Here is an 18241-nt window from a genome sequence, read left to right as displayed (position 1 = left end):
GATGTATTCTCATTTCATCATGGACAAGATAGTTGATGGTACAAAAATTCCATGACATGTGAATTCTTCTCAAATTAGACGATGTTTTTATGAAACCATTGGGCAAGAAAATGTTCTCGATGATGTTACGCAAGTTGGGAGTTATTGACATCCACTCTCCAACTTGAGGGGGTTGTTAGAAAGTCAGGGTGATTAGATAGGAAACTTATACATGAGTGATTATGTATGAGAGTTGCTAGACCCACCATGATGTCCTATTTTTGTCACTCACACTATAATTCCACCCACCATAAAGAGTTCAAAAAATTGAAATGTTATTTCTCTACCCACTATTATTCCTAAAATAACCTCTAATATATATCTAAAGTTATAAACCTATCCTCTTAGAAAATAGAATACAAACAATTATATACAAAACTAAGATCAAGGACATAATCGTTATAAAACTTCATCTGCTTCATCTAACATAAGAAAAATACATAACTGTTTCATATTAAGTTCGTCATTATATATCTTTTAAGATCATTATCGATCATTTTATAAACGGGCAAACTTGTAATTAATAAATACATTAAAACATGGGTGAGAATATAAGACACTGAGATAGAAATAACAACACTTTTTTGTATTTACATTGTATCCCTAGAATTTTGGTTTTCCCATTGTACAAGGAATCTGATACGTATATACGTACACAATTCAATGGAAATATGCATTCAAGACAAACATAATTCTCGACTGTGCCTGGCTAAATTTTGAGGATATTATTGGATCGCTGGCATCTCTTGACAGTGTTTTGCCGCTAGGGGTGTTGGATGCAAGATCCCACACAACCTCCCTTGAAAGTGATTGAGAAAGTGTTGTTAATTTAAAGGTTTCTTGGTCAAGCCATGAGTAAGCTCTGCAAAATTACAGATTTTGCCATGAGCTCCCAATTGGATACTTGAGCTTTAGTCCTCTCGAAATTACAGATTTTGCCATGGCTCTGCAAAATTCGCTGAGTAAGCCTCTTTCAGTGTGGAAGAGAGCATCTTCGCCGCCCATTCTTGCCACGTCAGAAGCACCTTCAAACCTTTGGGCTGTTCACTGTTCATTTATGGTAAAAATAAATACCCAACAGCAAAACATGAATTAAGTGAGATGTTGGGCCTTGGTTAGGCCCAACTGCTTAATTTTGGGTCCAAACAGGGAGTTTTGGATGACGTGAGGCGGCTCCGAGGGTTCTGCCGGCATGCAAACTGGTGGCGGCGAATCTTGCCGTGATCACGATCACGGAGGAGGTGTTGAAAAAGCTCGGCGTGGACGCTTATCGCTGCATTTGTAAGGAAAACTTGTTTGTGAATGAAAAAAAAAAATGCAGGAGTTACCCTGCAAGCACACTTTTCACCCTCCTTGCATTGTATTCAAATATTTGAACATTTGTTATATTGTTAATGTATCTCATTGGTTGCGTTCAATTCGTTTTCGACGGACTGACTGACTGGGGTTTTTGGGTTGTTTTGAGTGTAGCAGGATGAGCGCAATTTTTGTCCGATACGCCGGCATGAGTCGCAGACGGATGATCATGCATACGAGAGCTGGAAGGAGGCCGAAGAAGATAGAAAAGGGGCTTCGAATGCGATTCGAGGGGGTGAATACATATATGTTTAATGTTTAAAGGATGATATTTGGTTCAACAGTTTGTCAAATTTGCAGCTTCGTCCATAAATTCATATTCATTCCATCGCATTAAGCATGGCCGTGATTGTGTGCTCTGTTTCTCTGGTAAGGTATGTTGTGATTCAGACAAATAATACAGCAAATTTGGTTTCTCTGGTAAGGTAGTTATTTCTACTTTCGATTTTAAACTCAGTACAAATATTGGAATTGTACGTTTTTATATATCTATTTTTATCGTCGTCTTATTATATGTATATATATTTTTGACTTTATGTTACTACATAATAATTTGTATTTTCAACTTTATATTTTGTACGAGTATTATACTATACAACCATATTAAGAAAGAAAGAAAAAAAGTATGAGCTTGGCACCAACTAAGAGGAATCATTGCAATCCTATCGCGACGGAATGACATTCTTTTTTATACAACCACTCCAACTTAATTTCTTCCTTATATATATATATATATATATATATATGTATGTTTTCTCCCTATTTTCGAGGATGCAAGTTATTTCAAATTTCGGAGATAAAATTTTATTAAGGAGGTAAATTGTAACGACCCATCCTTAATTTTACGTTTTTATCTATAATTTTAAAGTGTGAATTTATGAAAATGCCCTTCGAGGTAAAAACTTTTGTTGACCACCGTGTCATATCGCGTGAGAGTATCCTTGTAGGACTCGTCGCTACGAATGTGAGATTTAGCCCTTGGCGTATCCTTGTAGCACACCAACACCCTTTTTCCCCAGTGAAATCTAGTTTATGAACTTGCCATCGGCCGAAAACAACTCGAACTTGCCGTCGGGCCGAAAACAACTCGACAAGCCCGAATTGCTGTGGAATTCATACAATGACTTGAACTAGCAGAGAGAGAGTGAGAGAGAGCCAGAAATCTGTACGGGCGACTCTTAGAACGGACCCAACACGTTAAAGTCTGGATCGGTTGCGCAGCATTCAAGGCATCGGCTATGGTGGCAGGAGACGGAATGCGCTCAGAAGATGTTGTTGAGCAAAAGGAACAATGCATTCAGCGCGCCAGAAGGGTTTTCGAGAGAGCGTCGGACGATTTTAGAACATCAGCGAATACTAGGTTCTAATAAAATCTCTGCAGAAACAAGCAATGAAAAGTAATAAATCCTCAACATCATGACTTGTATCTCCTACGGATTTCACAGGAACGACAAGCCATTCAAGAAACACGAAAGAAGCTATGAGTGCAAGAAAAAAGGATAATCATAAAATGATGCACATATTATGTGCCATGTTTTGGAAGAACCTGAAGATGCTACTGAGGTTAAGTCCCTTGCTCAAACTCATACAGACCAGATTATGGAGAATCAGGCACATGTTACCATTGACATCGAACGGAAGGATGGAAAATGGGTGAAACTACTGAAACACTGCATCTACCGGTCCCCGTCCATTTCATTTCATGCAGTCAGTAGCTCACGTTATAAAGACAAGCTCCAATGAAACACGCCATTTACAGAACAATTAAGTGTGAAAGTATTCCAAAGTATCAACAAACCCACATCAGAAATCACCAAATACTCCTCGCATTGCCAACCACACCCAAAAAAACCCAACAAACCCATTTCATAACGTTCCACTAAAATCAAGAAATCCATACACATCAAACACAATGCTTACCCAAAACGCTTAGCAAGATATAGAATTTTAGCTCAACGGGTTAATCCGACTCGCTGATCTTTCAACTAAAAATTTCCATCTGGGTACTTTCAGACGAACCCAAAATACCATCCAAAAAATTACATATATAGAGCAGCAGTGTGATAGCTCACGAGAAAAATAAAAAACGCAAGAATAGTAAAATTAAGAGCAATTAAAGGAGAAAGGCAGAGAATTTGGACCTTGGGGAGGTCGATATGCTCGTAAAGAGTCCAACCGGACGAACAATCATGATCCTCGCAGCTGTGGTCGTGCAGGCAAGCCATCTCTCTTTCCCTCTGTTACTGAATTTCGCACAAGAAAATTACGAAAGACGAAGGAAGAAGAAATAGCCAGAAATAAGAGCTGAGCCGAGCCGTCGCGTTTTTAAGAGTAAATTACATTTTTAACCCTGTAGCGAATTTCATCTTTTTTTTGTTCCTTACTAAATGAGTAAATTGTAATAATAACCCTTCAACTTTAATCAAATTAGAACAATAATCCATCAACTAAAAATTCATTATCATTGGTTCCTCAAGTCATTAAAATGTGTAGATCTGGTCATTTTTGTCAACTTCGTTAGAATTTTAATCGACGCTCCTTAATTTGGCTCACATATGCTCAGTCTCTCATATGTTATGCGAAAACTTGAGCAGCTAAGATTAACAAATCTCTGCGTCGTGGGAATTTGATATCAAATTTGTACATACGGCTGCATAATTACCTAATCGCGTGTCATAAATCAGTTACATGAAATGCACGATAAAAATATCACAACTATTCACTCAGTCGTCTTGCTGAGAAATTAGAATTGAGTGGTTAAAGTTAAATAATCATTTCTAATTTGATAGGGAACTATTATTGACATTCCAAAAATATCATTATACACTCCTTCACAAGTGTATTTTTCTTTCTAAATATAGAAAGTTTGGAGTGCAAATGAAAATTTTGGTGTCAATACCAATTCTCATTTGATAAATATATATATATATATATGAAAAGGAAAGAAAATACCTTTTCAAAGAAGATTAATAGGTATGCCTAGCTGGAGAGTCACCACTTGATCGACATTGTTTATGTCCTTTGAAGATTATCTGAATTAAGAAAAAAAAAAAGCAAATTAAACAAATATGGTGATGATAGCATACATAAATGTGTAAATAAGATAGACAAAGCTCAATTACCTTAAGGATAAAAGATTTTGATGTTTGGGATGTGAGAAATTTTGTGCCACTCTTCTCCACTACCATGTTTACAGCGCTCTGAAAGCATGGGACAACCCTCAGTGATAAGATCCTGCAGGGGTGTCTGCAGAGGAAGTCTGGCAATGTTTGTATGTAATCGCAATTACTAATTTCTAAAAAGGAAAGACATGACATGATTGAAATTTCAGAACCCTTTTTGTTCCACCCTTCCACGCCTACTTCCCACTCTTTCAATGCGTCCATGTGACTAATATTGAGTTGTTTCAACTTTGGAAAAAATGAGGATGATGATGATTTCAATGATGTTTCACCTTCGTCAACTAATCCCAAAAATTCACCGCCAATCTTTTCCAAATTCTCCATATTCCATAGAGTCAGCTTTTCAAGGTAGGGCAATTTCCCAATAGGAGGCAAAAACTTGCACTCACTCCAGTTATATAGACTAATGATTCTTAAGTTGTGCAAAGACATCATCCAATTGGGGCAGGTGGTGCCTAAATGATAAGAAATGTTTAAGGATTCCAGATTTTTGTGCGGTCGGAAAGCATTTAGTATTTCTATTGTGCTTTTTGTCCGCTTGTAAAAGACATACTCAGAATTAATTCCAAGATGAAATAATTGATTCAAGTCCCACAACTGTGCCTCCTCAAGCTCCATCTCATCTTTCACATTCCCTTTCAGTTTTATGGTGAGACTGCCCTCAAGGTCCAAGACTCTCATATCTCCCACTTGTAATGCTGCTCTGTCCTTATCGTCACCACAAACCACAACACTCTCATCAATTCTTTTTAATTTTTTTAATCCCCGAATCCTTTTTGGCAAGTACTTCAGCCAATTACAGCCATAAACATAAAGGTACTTTAAGCTAATTAACTTTCCCATGTTACCAGGTAGTTTTTCAAGTGACCTGCAATAACAAAGGCGCAAGGTATACAAATTGTACAACTCACATGTACTGTCCGACAGTATCTTCAAACCATCATTCCATGATAAATCAATATGCCTCAAATGTATCAATTCACCAACTTCCTTTGGGACTTCACTTATGCCATTGCCACTCAAATTTAATGTCCTAAGACATTTCAGTTGTAGAATAAAATTTGAGTCTATTTTCGCAATAAAACCAGAATATGAGCGTGAGATTTTTGTGAGTGAACGTAGATTTTTGCAATTGTAATATGTATTAGAAGGTGGGAGTGGCTTACCAAGTTTTGACATTAAGGTTAAGGTCAAATGACGAACCCTTTCACCCAATGCCTCTATTTCATTGTCAACACCCTCAACATCGATGATCAAACATTCGTTCTTGGTGAGAGATTGCACAAAGTCATGAACGATATCATGCATTTTGCAACCTATAACTTTACCACTGACACTATCTTTATTCAAATCTTAAAAAAAAAGACCGTGCTACTAAGTTATCAAAAATTTCTCGACCAACTTCTCCCTCATCTTTATTTCCTTTTGAATTAAGATAATCTTGTGCCATCCAAAGATTAATCAACTCATCCCTCTCAAAATTATAATCTTTAGGAAAACTAGCACAATACAAAATGCAACATTTGATTGCTGGGCCAAATCATAATAACTTAGAAAAAGTGGTTGCAAAACTTCTTGCTCCATCTCTTCTCGATCCCATATTTTATTATTCAAAACATCTAGCCATTCCCTCCTTGTTTTCTTATTATACATGAGACCGCCTAAAGCCTTAGCAGCGAGAGGTAAACCCTTGCATTTCTTCACAAATATCTTTACTAATATCTTCAAACGCCTTGGACTCTTCTACTTTTGTATCAGCAAACGCCATGTAATTGAAGATTGATAAACATTATTCTTCACTCAACTCTCCTAAATTGATCACGTCACTGCTTGCTCTCATCGCATCAACAACATCGTGTTGTCTTATGGTCATCAATATTCTACTACCATGACCACCACTTTGAATTAGTGTTGCCCTTAATTTTTCCCACTTTTTACGATCGTGGATCCACACATTGTCTAGGACAAGGAGAAACCTTTTACCCTCGATGGTTGTTGACATGCGTTGCAAGACGCGTTCCAACTCATTTAAGCTTTGGGCATCATCACCGCTTATAGCTTTGGCAATCTTAATCTCATCAAAAGGATCTGAGACACAAACCCACACTCTCTTTTCAAAATAGGCCTTAACCTTGTCATCATTATAAACAAGTTGGGTTAGAGTTGTTTTTCCCATTCCTCCCATCCCTAGAATAGGGATGATAAGGAGCCCCCTCCGATCTTCTCCACCATCACTCAACAACTTTGTTAGCAGAATGTCTTTTACCTTTTCTCGACCAAATACCTCTGACATGACAACAAAAGATGAAGTCTTCTGCCGTTCAGGTAATTCTTGAATGCCTCTTTCTATGTGTTGAAACTCATACCTTTTTCTTTGCTCATCAATCACACTTAACTTATCGTTCAAATCTTTTATCTTACTCGCAATGTTACGGCGAAAAATCACCTCTTTGGCTTTGCGAAAACAAAAGCAGCTAGGGGAAAAAGAGAGAGTTACCTTCTTCTTTTTGTTAGAAACAACAGCATCTTCACCTTCTTGTTCTTGCTGCTCAACTTGTTGTCTCAGCATCTCAATGTTCCACTCGTCCAACACGCCGACCATTTGGAAGGATATGGCATTGAGCTGATCCAACCAGATTCTCACGCTGGCGTCCTTGACTTGCCTTTGCTCCGCGTCCTCTAGAACAGCTTGAATAGCTTTGAGATTGCCAGCAAATTCTTCAACATCTCTCTTGGAGTCCAAAACAAGTTTTACCTCTTTGTCAACGTACTCGTAAACTGTTGAAACCAGCCGATCCAATAGCATGGAGATGATCTCGTCAGCCATTTTTTCAGCGTTCGCAATCTATTGACGGTGGAAAAAGAAATGAAGAAGACGAAATGCAGAATGATTGTAGCGTTGCCTCTCTTCTATCCAGCTTATATGATTATTCCAAGTCAAATAAAGTAGAATGGTTGGTGTGCTGTCATGTTTTTTGAAGGCCAACTCCAACTCGCACCACAAAAAAGGAAAAAAGAAAGATACGGAGAACTAATTAAAAGTTCAAAACTTTAGTTTTAAAGAAAAAATGACAAATGATAAATAAATATGTAGTGAATAGTACTAAGGAAAGGTAAAAATGTGGGTTTTTATTAAAAATGAACATTACCGGGAGTGTTTCATTAAAACTTCCAAAAAGATAAGGAATTGGATCCCATCCGGATCTATTTTGTTGGGATCCTAGGAATCCCACATCTTAGTAATTCATTGTGTATTGTGCGGTTGATAATTGACTTTTTTATTTAAAATTAAACACAATAGTATTTGACGAAAACTAACCATACAATGTATAATAAATTGTTAAGATGTGAGGATCCTTAAGATCTCTACAAAGTAAATCCAGAGAGAATCCTCTTTCAAAAAATAAAGCCTTCATTACCTTACTATTCATGAAAGACAAGCGTTCAAATTATTACTTTGAGGATCCTCTTCCAAAAAATAAAGCCTTCATTCCATACCATTTATGAAAGACAAGCTTTCAATTATTACTTCTTTTTATTTTTGGTGAATTATTACTTTTTTTTTTTCTTAACAAACGATATTTGTCCATTAAAGGAAAGGAAGTGCACTTTGAAATTCGTCTTTGATTAGAATTGAACTTAAGACCTCCCACTTACAAGTGAAAATGAATACCAAGAAACCGTAATACTAAGTAGCAATTATTACTTCGTAATTCGTATTCAAATAATAGCTCTGTTTATGGAGTTTACGTATCTAATCTATGTCAGCACCGCTTATAATTTTTTGTTTATCAGTAAAATCATGCTATCGTTTTTGATAAACCATAGCTATGTTTTTAGATTTTACCTTAATCGTCTGATCTCTTTTCTTTTGTAAATTTTCATCTGGAGCATTGCCAAGCTTTGGTATTGTACGTCTTCTTTATTTGTTGGTTGGGTTGTGCAACTTTTCCAATGGGGTTTCAGTTGTAATAAGTAGTAAAAAATTAGATTTGTTTGGTTTAATTGATTTAACAAACAAATTTCGAAATTTAAAATAATTTAACGGCAATCAACACTAGGGTGAGTATCACTTTCACTTAAGGAGTGGGCAAAAATGCACTCCTAATTTATTGATATTTTTCTGCATTTGTAAGTGAAAATTTTTTTAGATTCGAACATCTCAAATGATGAGTTTGATATTAATTTATTCTTTCATCCCTTAGTGTAAATATATCGTTATAGAATAAATATATAAATATATTTTATCGTCTTTATAGGAACTATTAGATACAAGATCAATTAAACAACTTTTCTGTTTTGAGAAAAGCGGGCATTTTTACAACTATTCTGAATATCGTATGTACCCTTTTGCTGCACAAGTTGTGCACATTCATGCACCCCAGATCGTCTATTTTTGTTACGTTTTTATCCTTACTTTAGTCGCTAAAATTTAAAATCAATAGAGGTGGTTCATGAGATTATTTATTGTAAAACATTTTAGTCATTATGTGAGAAATTATCGTTCAATTGAAATTATTCTTATCAAATCAACTCCTCCTCTTGGATTACTGGTTTCTTTAATTTAATAGAGATTTTCACAGAATGGCCGAAATGATTGACGGTGGATAATCTCATAAACTACTTCTATCGATTTTAAATCTTAAAGACCAAAGTGAGAAGTTATGACAATCTTATAAACAATTTTGGCTAAAAACGTTTCTGTTACTGATTACACCATTGAATTTACTTTTGTTTCTCTATTGGCTTTTGAGAAATTATATGCATTGGTTGGTAAACATTGTATTTTGCTTTCTTTGTTTTGTGTGTTTGGACATGAAAAATTTACAATTGTAGTTCAAACAATACCTTCAAACCAGTGGTGAAATTTCAAAAAGGAACCAAATTAACTCCAATAAACAAACATACTAACGATGAAGATTATCAAATATGTGGAAGAGATCAGTGAAAAATTGTATGTGGAAGGGATAACAAATTGCAGGAGTTGCCATGGCAGGTAATTTGGTGTTGCTTATGTTTATCTTCTAGAAAACAAGTGTACTATAATGACATGGCATGACATTTGCTTTCTTTAACTTTGGGGGAATCAGATTAACAATCAAAAATTAGAATTTTCGCGTGAAAAAAAAATAATTGGAATTTGAGATCTCTAATTTTCAAGTTTAAATTTCATATAGCTAGGTATCGGTTTCGAGTTTTTATAAGTGAGACTTAAAAAATAAATAAATAAACTCAACCATGAGTGGTCACCACCACCACCTATCACCACCATCACCATTTATCATCATCATCAAAATCACAGCTACTGCCACTATCACATGTTGTTGTGGCCCCTGTTGCTGTCACCATTCATATCATCGTCACCGTCACGACCTACCATCATCATCACCGTCGCCTCCACCACTATCACTACTGGCACATTTCATTTATATATTAATGATTCTTTACACATTCAATTTCGTTATCAAATTTCATTGTTCCTTTAGGTTAACCAAATAAAAACATTCACAAATTTTAATGAATGAAATTCTATCATTTTTATTTTGATCATTTTGAAATTCTTTCGTAATTTTAAATTTCCTTATTAAAGCACAGTGTTGCTCAAACTGTCGTGTCGTTGCTCCTTGGATTTTTTTGATGATTTTCTGTCCTGCATGTGAACCATGCGCGGGCTGGCAATGTCCTCATGGGCCTTGTGCTGGGCTTTGATTTTATTGTTAGGTCTGTCTTTCAGTTTTGTTACTTTTGTGGTTAAAATTTTTGTTTTGTGAGGGCCTTCGTTAAAGCTCTTAAAATTTAACTAATTCAAATCATTTAGATTTTGTTGGTTTTTTCAGGGCATATCTTATCTGCGATCATGGTTGGGGAAAGATCTAAATTACAATTTTTTTTTTTTTTTGAAAAAATTACAAATTTTATTGAATATATGGAAAATATAAGTTAAAATTTTCTATTGATTAGAGAATAATATATAAAAATAATAACTAAGACCGTTCAATTTTTTCTTTACATACTATTGTTTAATATTGTTCTTTTCGTTTGATTCATTTAATTTTGAAGTTAAAATAAAAAGAGTGTACGAGAGTCTAAACTAGTTGCGTGCCAATAATATTAACATTCTAATTCAATACAATTGTATGGTAGGATTTTATGATTTGCACATGCGAGTTTGGTTGGTTTGATGCAATTCTTTTCAAGGAATTTCCGCTTTCCAAATATTCCATCATGAAAACAACACCCTTTGATGATAATTTCTTCAGCCAAATCAAGGTTAGGGGTCCGCTAAGAGTGTCATTAAAATTTATAGAAGTCTTAAAATTGTACCCAAACACAAACACTGATGCATGCTATGGAAAATAATGCTCCAAGCTTACAAGAGTACAACCACCAATCCACCAGATTACCAGATGACCATATTCAACTCAACTTCTGTATTATTAGTTTGTATATTTTTATCATCGCATGACTTAACACATCAACAAAGAATAAAAAATAAAAAAAACACATTGAATGAAAACGTCAGAAATAAATACGTAATTGTGTATACAAACAAGAGATTAGGATTTAGGTGGTTTGGACATGTGAACCGAAGACCTAATGCTCCGGCTAGAAGATGCGACTATGAGACGAAGATTCAAGGCATAAGGGTAGAGGAAGACAAAGGAAGGGTTGGAAAGAGACTAGGAAAAAATATGGAATACGAGTTAACAGAAGACATGGCAAAAAATCAAAGATAATGACGTTGTAGAATTCATACACCCCGTCGCTGTTTACTTGAGAGTCGTTAATTGCCACGGAACAAAACCCACCAAAAAACTCACTTTGCAGTTAGCTAGGGCACAAAACTTACACTCCAAGGCACACTCTTATGTCTTGTGTGTCTAGTTTAATTACCAATATAAAATTAAATAACTAAAAACAAAAAACAGAAGCATGTATCTAAAGAAACTTGGATTAAAAGAAAGAACATGTACATTTAGATCAAGTATGAGAACTAATCCACTTCATTAATCAAAAACCAAAAACCAATTAAACCTAATTAATCAAGTAAAAAAAATCTTACTTTATCGGTTAACCCAATTCCACTAATCTCATCACTAATCCGTATTATTAGTTTCTCATTCTATCCTACAATCTCCATTAGTCTTGTTTATAGTTTCTCAGTCAATCAATTTCCCTGTGCCTTCCCGACAGTCGCAAAGCAGCTCTTCGACCTCACCATCGCCGGCCGGCAGTCGCCCAGCCTCTCCCTCCTCGGCGAGTTCAGAGTCCGCCGCAACAGCTGTTTCACCGCCGATATCAGATCCTCCGTCGGGTTCGCGGGAGGACTCGACATCCGAAACTCCTCGTAGAAGCTGACGTGCCGCTTCATCGCCTCCTCCGTGCTAATCTTCCTCGGTGACCTCGAGTTCTCGTCCTTGATCGCCTCAGTGCAGAGTCCGCAAATCCACCGGCCCCGGTGCCTCTCCTTCACCGTCGCTATGTACGCCGGTGTGCACTCCTCCGCCAAACCGCAGCAGTAGCACTTCACCACCACCACCTCCTCCTGCGGCTCCGAAACCCGCTTCGCCTCCACCGACTGCATAACAAAACCTCTCGAGAAAAAACGAAACTTTGAAGAATTCCTGACGCAATTTTTTACGTTACGGCAAGATTATGGCGGAGACTTGAAAGTCTTCACTGTGAATTTGCAGAGTGGCTTGATTTGCTCTGTATTACTGTTTTATTTATAGTGAACTGTTTCGGAGCCGAAATAGGACACTTCTCGGATTTGCATTCGAATTCGGATTCCCGATTCCCGAAGAAGTTACGTATTTGGGGGCGCGGTAATTTTGTTACTGGATCTTGGGATTTCGGGTTGAGTTTCGGTATGTTTCGTCAATTTGTTACTGCTTTGGGTTTCGGAGTAAAGATTTGGGAAAGTTTTGTTGATTTTGTTTTGGATTTTTCCACGTGTGGCCTTGCGATTGGGTGGAATCCACGGCCTCTAAATTTTAGGGGTGTGATATTTACACAACTTTTTTTACTTTTTATAAAAAAATTTAATTTTCTGTCGTCGGATAGGATGAATTGAAGAAAATTAAAGGACATAAATCAATAAAAGCTGTGTGAGAAGTAAAAAGAAATGTGTGAATAACACATTCCAAATTTTATTGCCTGATTTCGTTTTGGTCTGCCATGTGTAGTGTTGTGATTGGGTGGAGGGTTGCATTCTTTGGCTTGCTGGGTAGGGGATTGTAACTTTCGGACTCTGTATAAGAGATTTTTCAGTGTAACCGTCACACGAGGTGGTACATCACATGTCGCTATATAAATGGTGGGATATATTTGTTAAAAAAATAATAACTTAAAAAATAAAATTTCTCATTATTACATAAAAATACGTGATATACTAACTGTATTTCCGTCACAACAAAAAATTTCTCATCCTGTACAAGCATACAGTGTTTCGAGTTCTCCGAGCCAAACATGATACTTAAGGAAGAAACCACGCGGTATTTTTTGTGCACGTGCGCGTCTGTGGAAGGTTGAGTCATCATGGACATGGCGTGTAGGTCCCTTTTTTACGCTAGGCGGGGTCCGGTTATGTGAGGATGGGTCCCAAGAAATTGTATTTTAGCAAATCACGTCTTTCGCGTGCGATTAAGTTGTACCCTATGATCCCTAAATGGGTAAATTAAAGTTTAGGTTTTTGTTTCTAGAATAATCAAATCTCTAAATAATAATATATTTTAGAACTGTTATTGACAATTCACAATTTTCATCATGTACTTTTCACAACTATACTTTTATTTTAAATATTGAAATTACAGAGTATACGATAAGAATTTTTTAATGTCAATAACAATTCTCTTTAGTTAGATTTCAATCATTCCTTTCATATATTTGTGTAGAACTTATACTTCGATCAAACCAAATCAACAACACGAAAACATGAACAACGGAAGCACACCTTTCTTATTGATATAAAGGAATACAAGAAAACACACACACAAATAGTTTTCTTGTCTCATAAGTCTCTCACACACTATATCCACTCTTGTACCCTAACGTTAAGGACCCTTTTATACTAACTCAAAAACCTAATCCTAAACTGAGTTGGAATTCTAAACCTATCTGAAAACTTGCGTCCAAGTTTCCCATACCTATTACAATTAGAACTTCCACACCAGTTAGGAATCCTTCTCGGATTCTATACCAATTTCTAACAAACTCCACCTTGGTAAGAACTCCGCCTCGAGACTTCTTCTGCTTCCATCGCTCCACCATTTTCAAGTATCAAACCTGTCTTACATGCACCAAATTCAGACAATGGCTGAATTTTGATGCACCCACCACCTTTGTTAACATATCTGCAGGATTATCAGCTGAAGCAATTTTCGTTACGAGAATCTCGCCTTCAGCTATAATCTCTCGAACAAAATGATATCTTACATCTATATGTTTGGTTCTTGCATGATGCACTTGATACTTCGCCAAGTAAATAGCACTTTGACTATCACAATGCACATCTATCTTGCGCTGCTTAACTCCCAAATCTGCTATTAATCCCAGTGTCCAAATAGCTTCTTTAATTGCTTCTGCCATTGCCATATATTCTGCTTCTGTAGTTGATAAAGCAACCGTCGGTTGTAGAATTGATCTCCAACATATAGGACCATTTGCCATGGTAAACACATATCCTGTGGTAGATCTTCGTTTGTCTAAGTCACTAGCGAAGTCAGAATCTACATATCCAATAGAGAACTTCTCGATTCCTTTATCATTCCGCTCAAAACAAATTCCCGTGCTCCTTGTTCCATGCAAGTATCGCAGTATCCATCGAGCAGCTTCCCAATGCATTTTTCCAGGGTTATGCATAAATCTGCTTACTAATCCAACTGCATGAGCAATATCAGGTCGAGTACACACCATGGCATACATCAACCCTCCAACCAAACTAGAATAAGGAACGTCCTTCATCTTAGTCCTTTCTTCATCAGTTTTAGGGCATAACTGCGTGCTCATCTTGAAGTGAGAGGCCAGAGGTGTACTTACGGGTTTGGTTTCATCACGGATGCCAAACTTGTGTAGCAATTTTTCCACATACTGTTTCTGTGATAAACACACCAGCCCTTTCTTTCTATCCCGTGTGATTTCCATCCCCAAAATTTTCTTTGCTTCGCCAAGGTCTTTCATCTCAAACTCATTTTGCATCTGAGTTTTGAGTTTTGAGATTTCTGTTTGATCACTAGAGGCAATGAGCATATCATCTACATAAATCAGTAAATATACATATATACCTTTCCTCGTTTTCTTGTGATATACACAGTGATCGTATTGGCTCCTAGTGTAGCCAAAATCCTTCATAACCTTGTCGAACCTTAAGTACCATTGCCTCGGTGATTGCTTCAAACCATATAGAGATTTGTTGAGCTTGCATACTAGATTCTCCTTTCCTTTCTCTTCGTATCCTTCTGGTTGACATATGTAAATTTCTTCAGCCAAATTTCCATGCAGAAACGCAGTTTTTACGTCCAATTGTACTAATTCGAGATCGAACTGTGCCACCAGTGCTAGGAGGATTCGAATGGATGAATGTTTCACCACGGGAGAGAAGATTTCATTGTAATCTATTCCCTCTTTCTGAGCGTAGCCTTTTGCTACTAATCTGGCTTTAAACCTTAATGAACTTGCATTATTTATTCCATCTTTCTTTGCATACACCCATTTGCATCCAATGGCCTTTCTTCCCCTAGGTAGCTCCACCAGATCCCAAGTTCTGTTCTTCTTTAGTGACAACATCTCATCATCCATAGCTTCATGCCAATTTTTAGCTTCTTTACTCCTTGATGCTTCTGTGAAATCTGTAGGGATGTCTACCTCGATTACAGGCAATGCATAGGCTATACAGGAGACGCAATCTTTGAATTTAGCAGGAAGCCTAACCTCTCTTTTTCCTTTTCTCTTGGCGATACAATCATCTTGATCTGGTACATCATTAATCATACTGCCCTCTTCTTGTTTTTCTTCTTGATCGACACTGATTTGTCCTTCATTGTCGAGTTTGTCTTCATCTCTTGAATGTTCAGTTAGTTCTTTTGCTAGCTCCACCTCTTGCACAATCTTTCGATCTTCCCTTAGTTGCATATGGGTTTCATTAAACGTCACATTTCTGCTTATTACAATCTTCTTGAGTTCTGTACTCCATAATCTGAATCCCTTGACACCACTGTTAAACCCTAGGAAGATAGCCTTCCTTGCTCTCGGGTCTAATTTAGTTTCTCTAACATGGTAATAAGCATCACACCCGAATACCCTTAGTCTGTCATAATCTTGAGCAATTTGTCCTGACCATACTTCCATTGGAGTCTTTCCGTTTAAAGCTGAAGAAGGAAGACGGTTTAGGATGTGACATGCATAGCTCAATGCTTCTGCCCAAAAACGTTTATGCAGTTTTGCTTGGGACAGCATGCATCTGACCTTTTCTAACAGTGTACGATTCAACCGTTCTGCAATTCCGTTCTGCTGGGGAGTTTCTCTAACACTGAAATGTCGTGTTATACCTTCCCTTTTGCAGGCTTCAAAGAAGGGATCAGACGTATACTCTCCCCCATTATCACTTCTTAAGACTTTCAGTTTTTTTCCAGTCTTCCTTTCGACTGTGGTTTTCCATTCTAAGAAAATATCCAGCACCTCATGTTTGTGCTTCATCATATAAATCCATGCTCTTCGTGAATAATCATCAATGAAGGATACGAACCATCTCTTTCCTCCTAGGGATTCATTCTTTGCAGGCCCCCAGACATCTGAGTGTACATAATCCAGGATTCCCTCTGTTTGATGTATTGCCGTGCCAAAACTTACTTTGGTTTGTTTGCCAAGGATGCAATGTTCGCAAAAATCGATCTTCCCACTTTTGGCTCCCTCTAGGACCCCTTGTTTAATAAGTCCTTGCAATGCCTTGTTTCCCACGTGCCCTAGCCTCATATGCCATAGACAGGATGCATCGGATTGATCACTTGCTGCTGCCATAGCCATCGAAGATTCAATAGTGGTGCCTTCTAACAAATAAAGCAACCCCCTTCTTGGAGCTTTCATTAACACTAATGCTCCTCTTGCAACCTTCAATGTTTGTTTTTCTGAGTAGAATTTACAACCTTGATCTTCAAGAGTTCCAAGCGAGATTAAATTCTTCTTAAGATTTGGGACATATCTCACCCCTTGTAGCTCTCGGACTACACCATCATGGTGTCTGATTTTAATACTACCAATTCCTTTCGTTGCACATGGATTATCATCCCCCATATATACCATTCCAGTGAGGGTCTTGAACGAAGAAAACCAATGACGTTGAGAGGTCATATGATGCGTGCATCCAGTATCAAGCACCCAGTGATTCATATAATTTATTCCGTCTGATGCAGTTAGGGCACAGACGAAATCTTCATTGTCAGCCTCGACAATGTTTGCCTCTGAGTCTTCATATTTCTTCTCTTTGTTCTTGGCTTTGATTTTGGGACAATCTTTTTTCCAGTGCCCTTTCTCATGACAGAAGGCGCACTCATCTTTATCGAGAAACTTTCTGTTGCTTGAGGTACCTCTCGAACGAGACTTGCTTTTCTTCTTAGTTGCTGGTCTTCTTTCCTTTGATCTTCCCCTTACCATTAGTGCTTCGGAATTGTTTCTCTCTTGTCTGTCTAAATTGCGGACTTCATGATTCATCACTGCACTAGAGATTTCATCAAACTTAAGAGTTTCTCTACCATAAATCCATGTCGTAACAAACGACTCGTAAGATTCAGGTAGGGAATTCATCAGAATCAACGCTTTATCTTCATCTTTGATTGTCTCTTCTAGGTTCAGAAGTTCAGCAATCATCTTGTTAAATTCTTCAAGATGGTCAATCATCTTAGTTCCTTCCTTGTACTGAAACCGATACAATTTACTCTTAAGATAAAGCCTGTTTTCTGCACTCTTCTTCAGGTACTTTGATTCCAACGTATCCCATAGATCTCTAGCTGATGAGATATTCATTACACCATATTTTTGTGCTTTTCCAAGACATAGTCTGATCGTGGAACATGCATGTGCATTCAGCCGCTGCCATTCCTCCTTCTTCATTGTTATAGGCATGTCTTCAAGCACTACCAGTAAACCTTGTTGAATCAGTACATCCTTTACTTCGCACTGCCACATAGCGAAGTTATTTGTCCCAATGAATTTCTCGATCTCAAACCGAGCACTTTGCACCGGAGTCTTGGTTACCTCAGTACCCCTATCATCTCCACTTTCAGTTTTCGTCATCGTTTTGATTTGACCACGCAACCTAATGCTCTGATACCACTTGTAGAACTTATACTTCGATCAAACCAAATCAACAACACGAAAACATGAACAACGGAAGCACACCTTTCTTATTGATATAAAGGAATACAAGAAAACACACACACAAATAGTTTTCTTGTCTCATAAGTCTCTCACACACTATATCCACTCTTGTACCCTAACGTTAAGGACCCTTTTATACTAACTCAAAAACCTAATCCTAAACTGAGTTGGAATTCTAAACCTATCTGAAAACTTGCGTCCAAGTTTCCCATACCTATTACAATTAGAACTTCCACACCAGTTAGGAATCCTTCTCGGATTCTATACCAATTTCTAACAATTTGAACCATATT

At 37.2% G+C, this 18241-nt stretch overlaps 2 protein-coding genes, 1 long non-coding RNA gene and 1 pseudogene across 3 annotated transcripts; 1 reads left to right on the top strand and 3 right to left on the bottom strand.

The window, feature by feature from the left end:
• The first annotated feature begins 715 nt into the window (after positions 1–715).
• LOC125479206 lies at positions 716–1819 on the top strand. Its single transcript, XR_007259883.1, has 2 exons — positions 716–1320; positions 1510–1819. It is a non-coding gene; the product is annotated as an uncharacterized LOC125479206 (long non-coding RNA).
• Positions 1820–3946: 2127 nt separating this feature from the next.
• On the bottom strand, positions 3947–5183 carry LOC125479205. Its single transcript, XM_048588299.1, has 2 exons — positions 4518–5183; positions 3947–4427 (listed from the first exon to the last, which is right to left on the bottom strand). The coding sequence occupies exons 1-2, from the start codon at positions 5010–5012 to the stop codon at positions 4362–4364; spliced, it is 561 nt and encodes a 186-aa protein (XP_048444256.1). The 5' UTR covers positions 5013–5183; the 3' UTR covers positions 3947–4361.
• A 2-nt stretch (positions 5184–5185) lies between these two features.
• Positions 5186–7525, bottom strand: LOC103949769 (annotated as a pseudogene).
• A 4063-nt stretch (positions 7526–11588) lies between these two features.
• Positions 11589–12505, bottom strand: LOC125479145. Its single transcript, XM_048588184.1, has one exon. The coding sequence runs from the start codon at positions 12160–12162 to the stop codon at positions 11746–11748; it is 417 nt and encodes a 138-aa protein (XP_048444141.1). The 5' UTR covers positions 12163–12505; the 3' UTR covers positions 11589–11745.
• Positions 12506–18241: the final 5736 nt, after the last annotated feature.

This window comes from the organism of the source record quoted next, unplaced genomic scaffold, assembly GCF_019419815.1.
Source record: "Pyrus x bretschneideri cultivar Hongxiangsu unplaced genomic scaffold, Pyrus_bretschneideri_v1 Contig28, whole genome shotgun sequence".
Lineage (NCBI taxonomy): Eukaryota > Viridiplantae > Streptophyta > Magnoliopsida > Rosales > Rosaceae > Pyrus > Pyrus x bretschneideri.
Note: the sequence above shows the minus strand (reverse complement) of the source record. Positions and strands in the feature narration are given on the sequence as shown.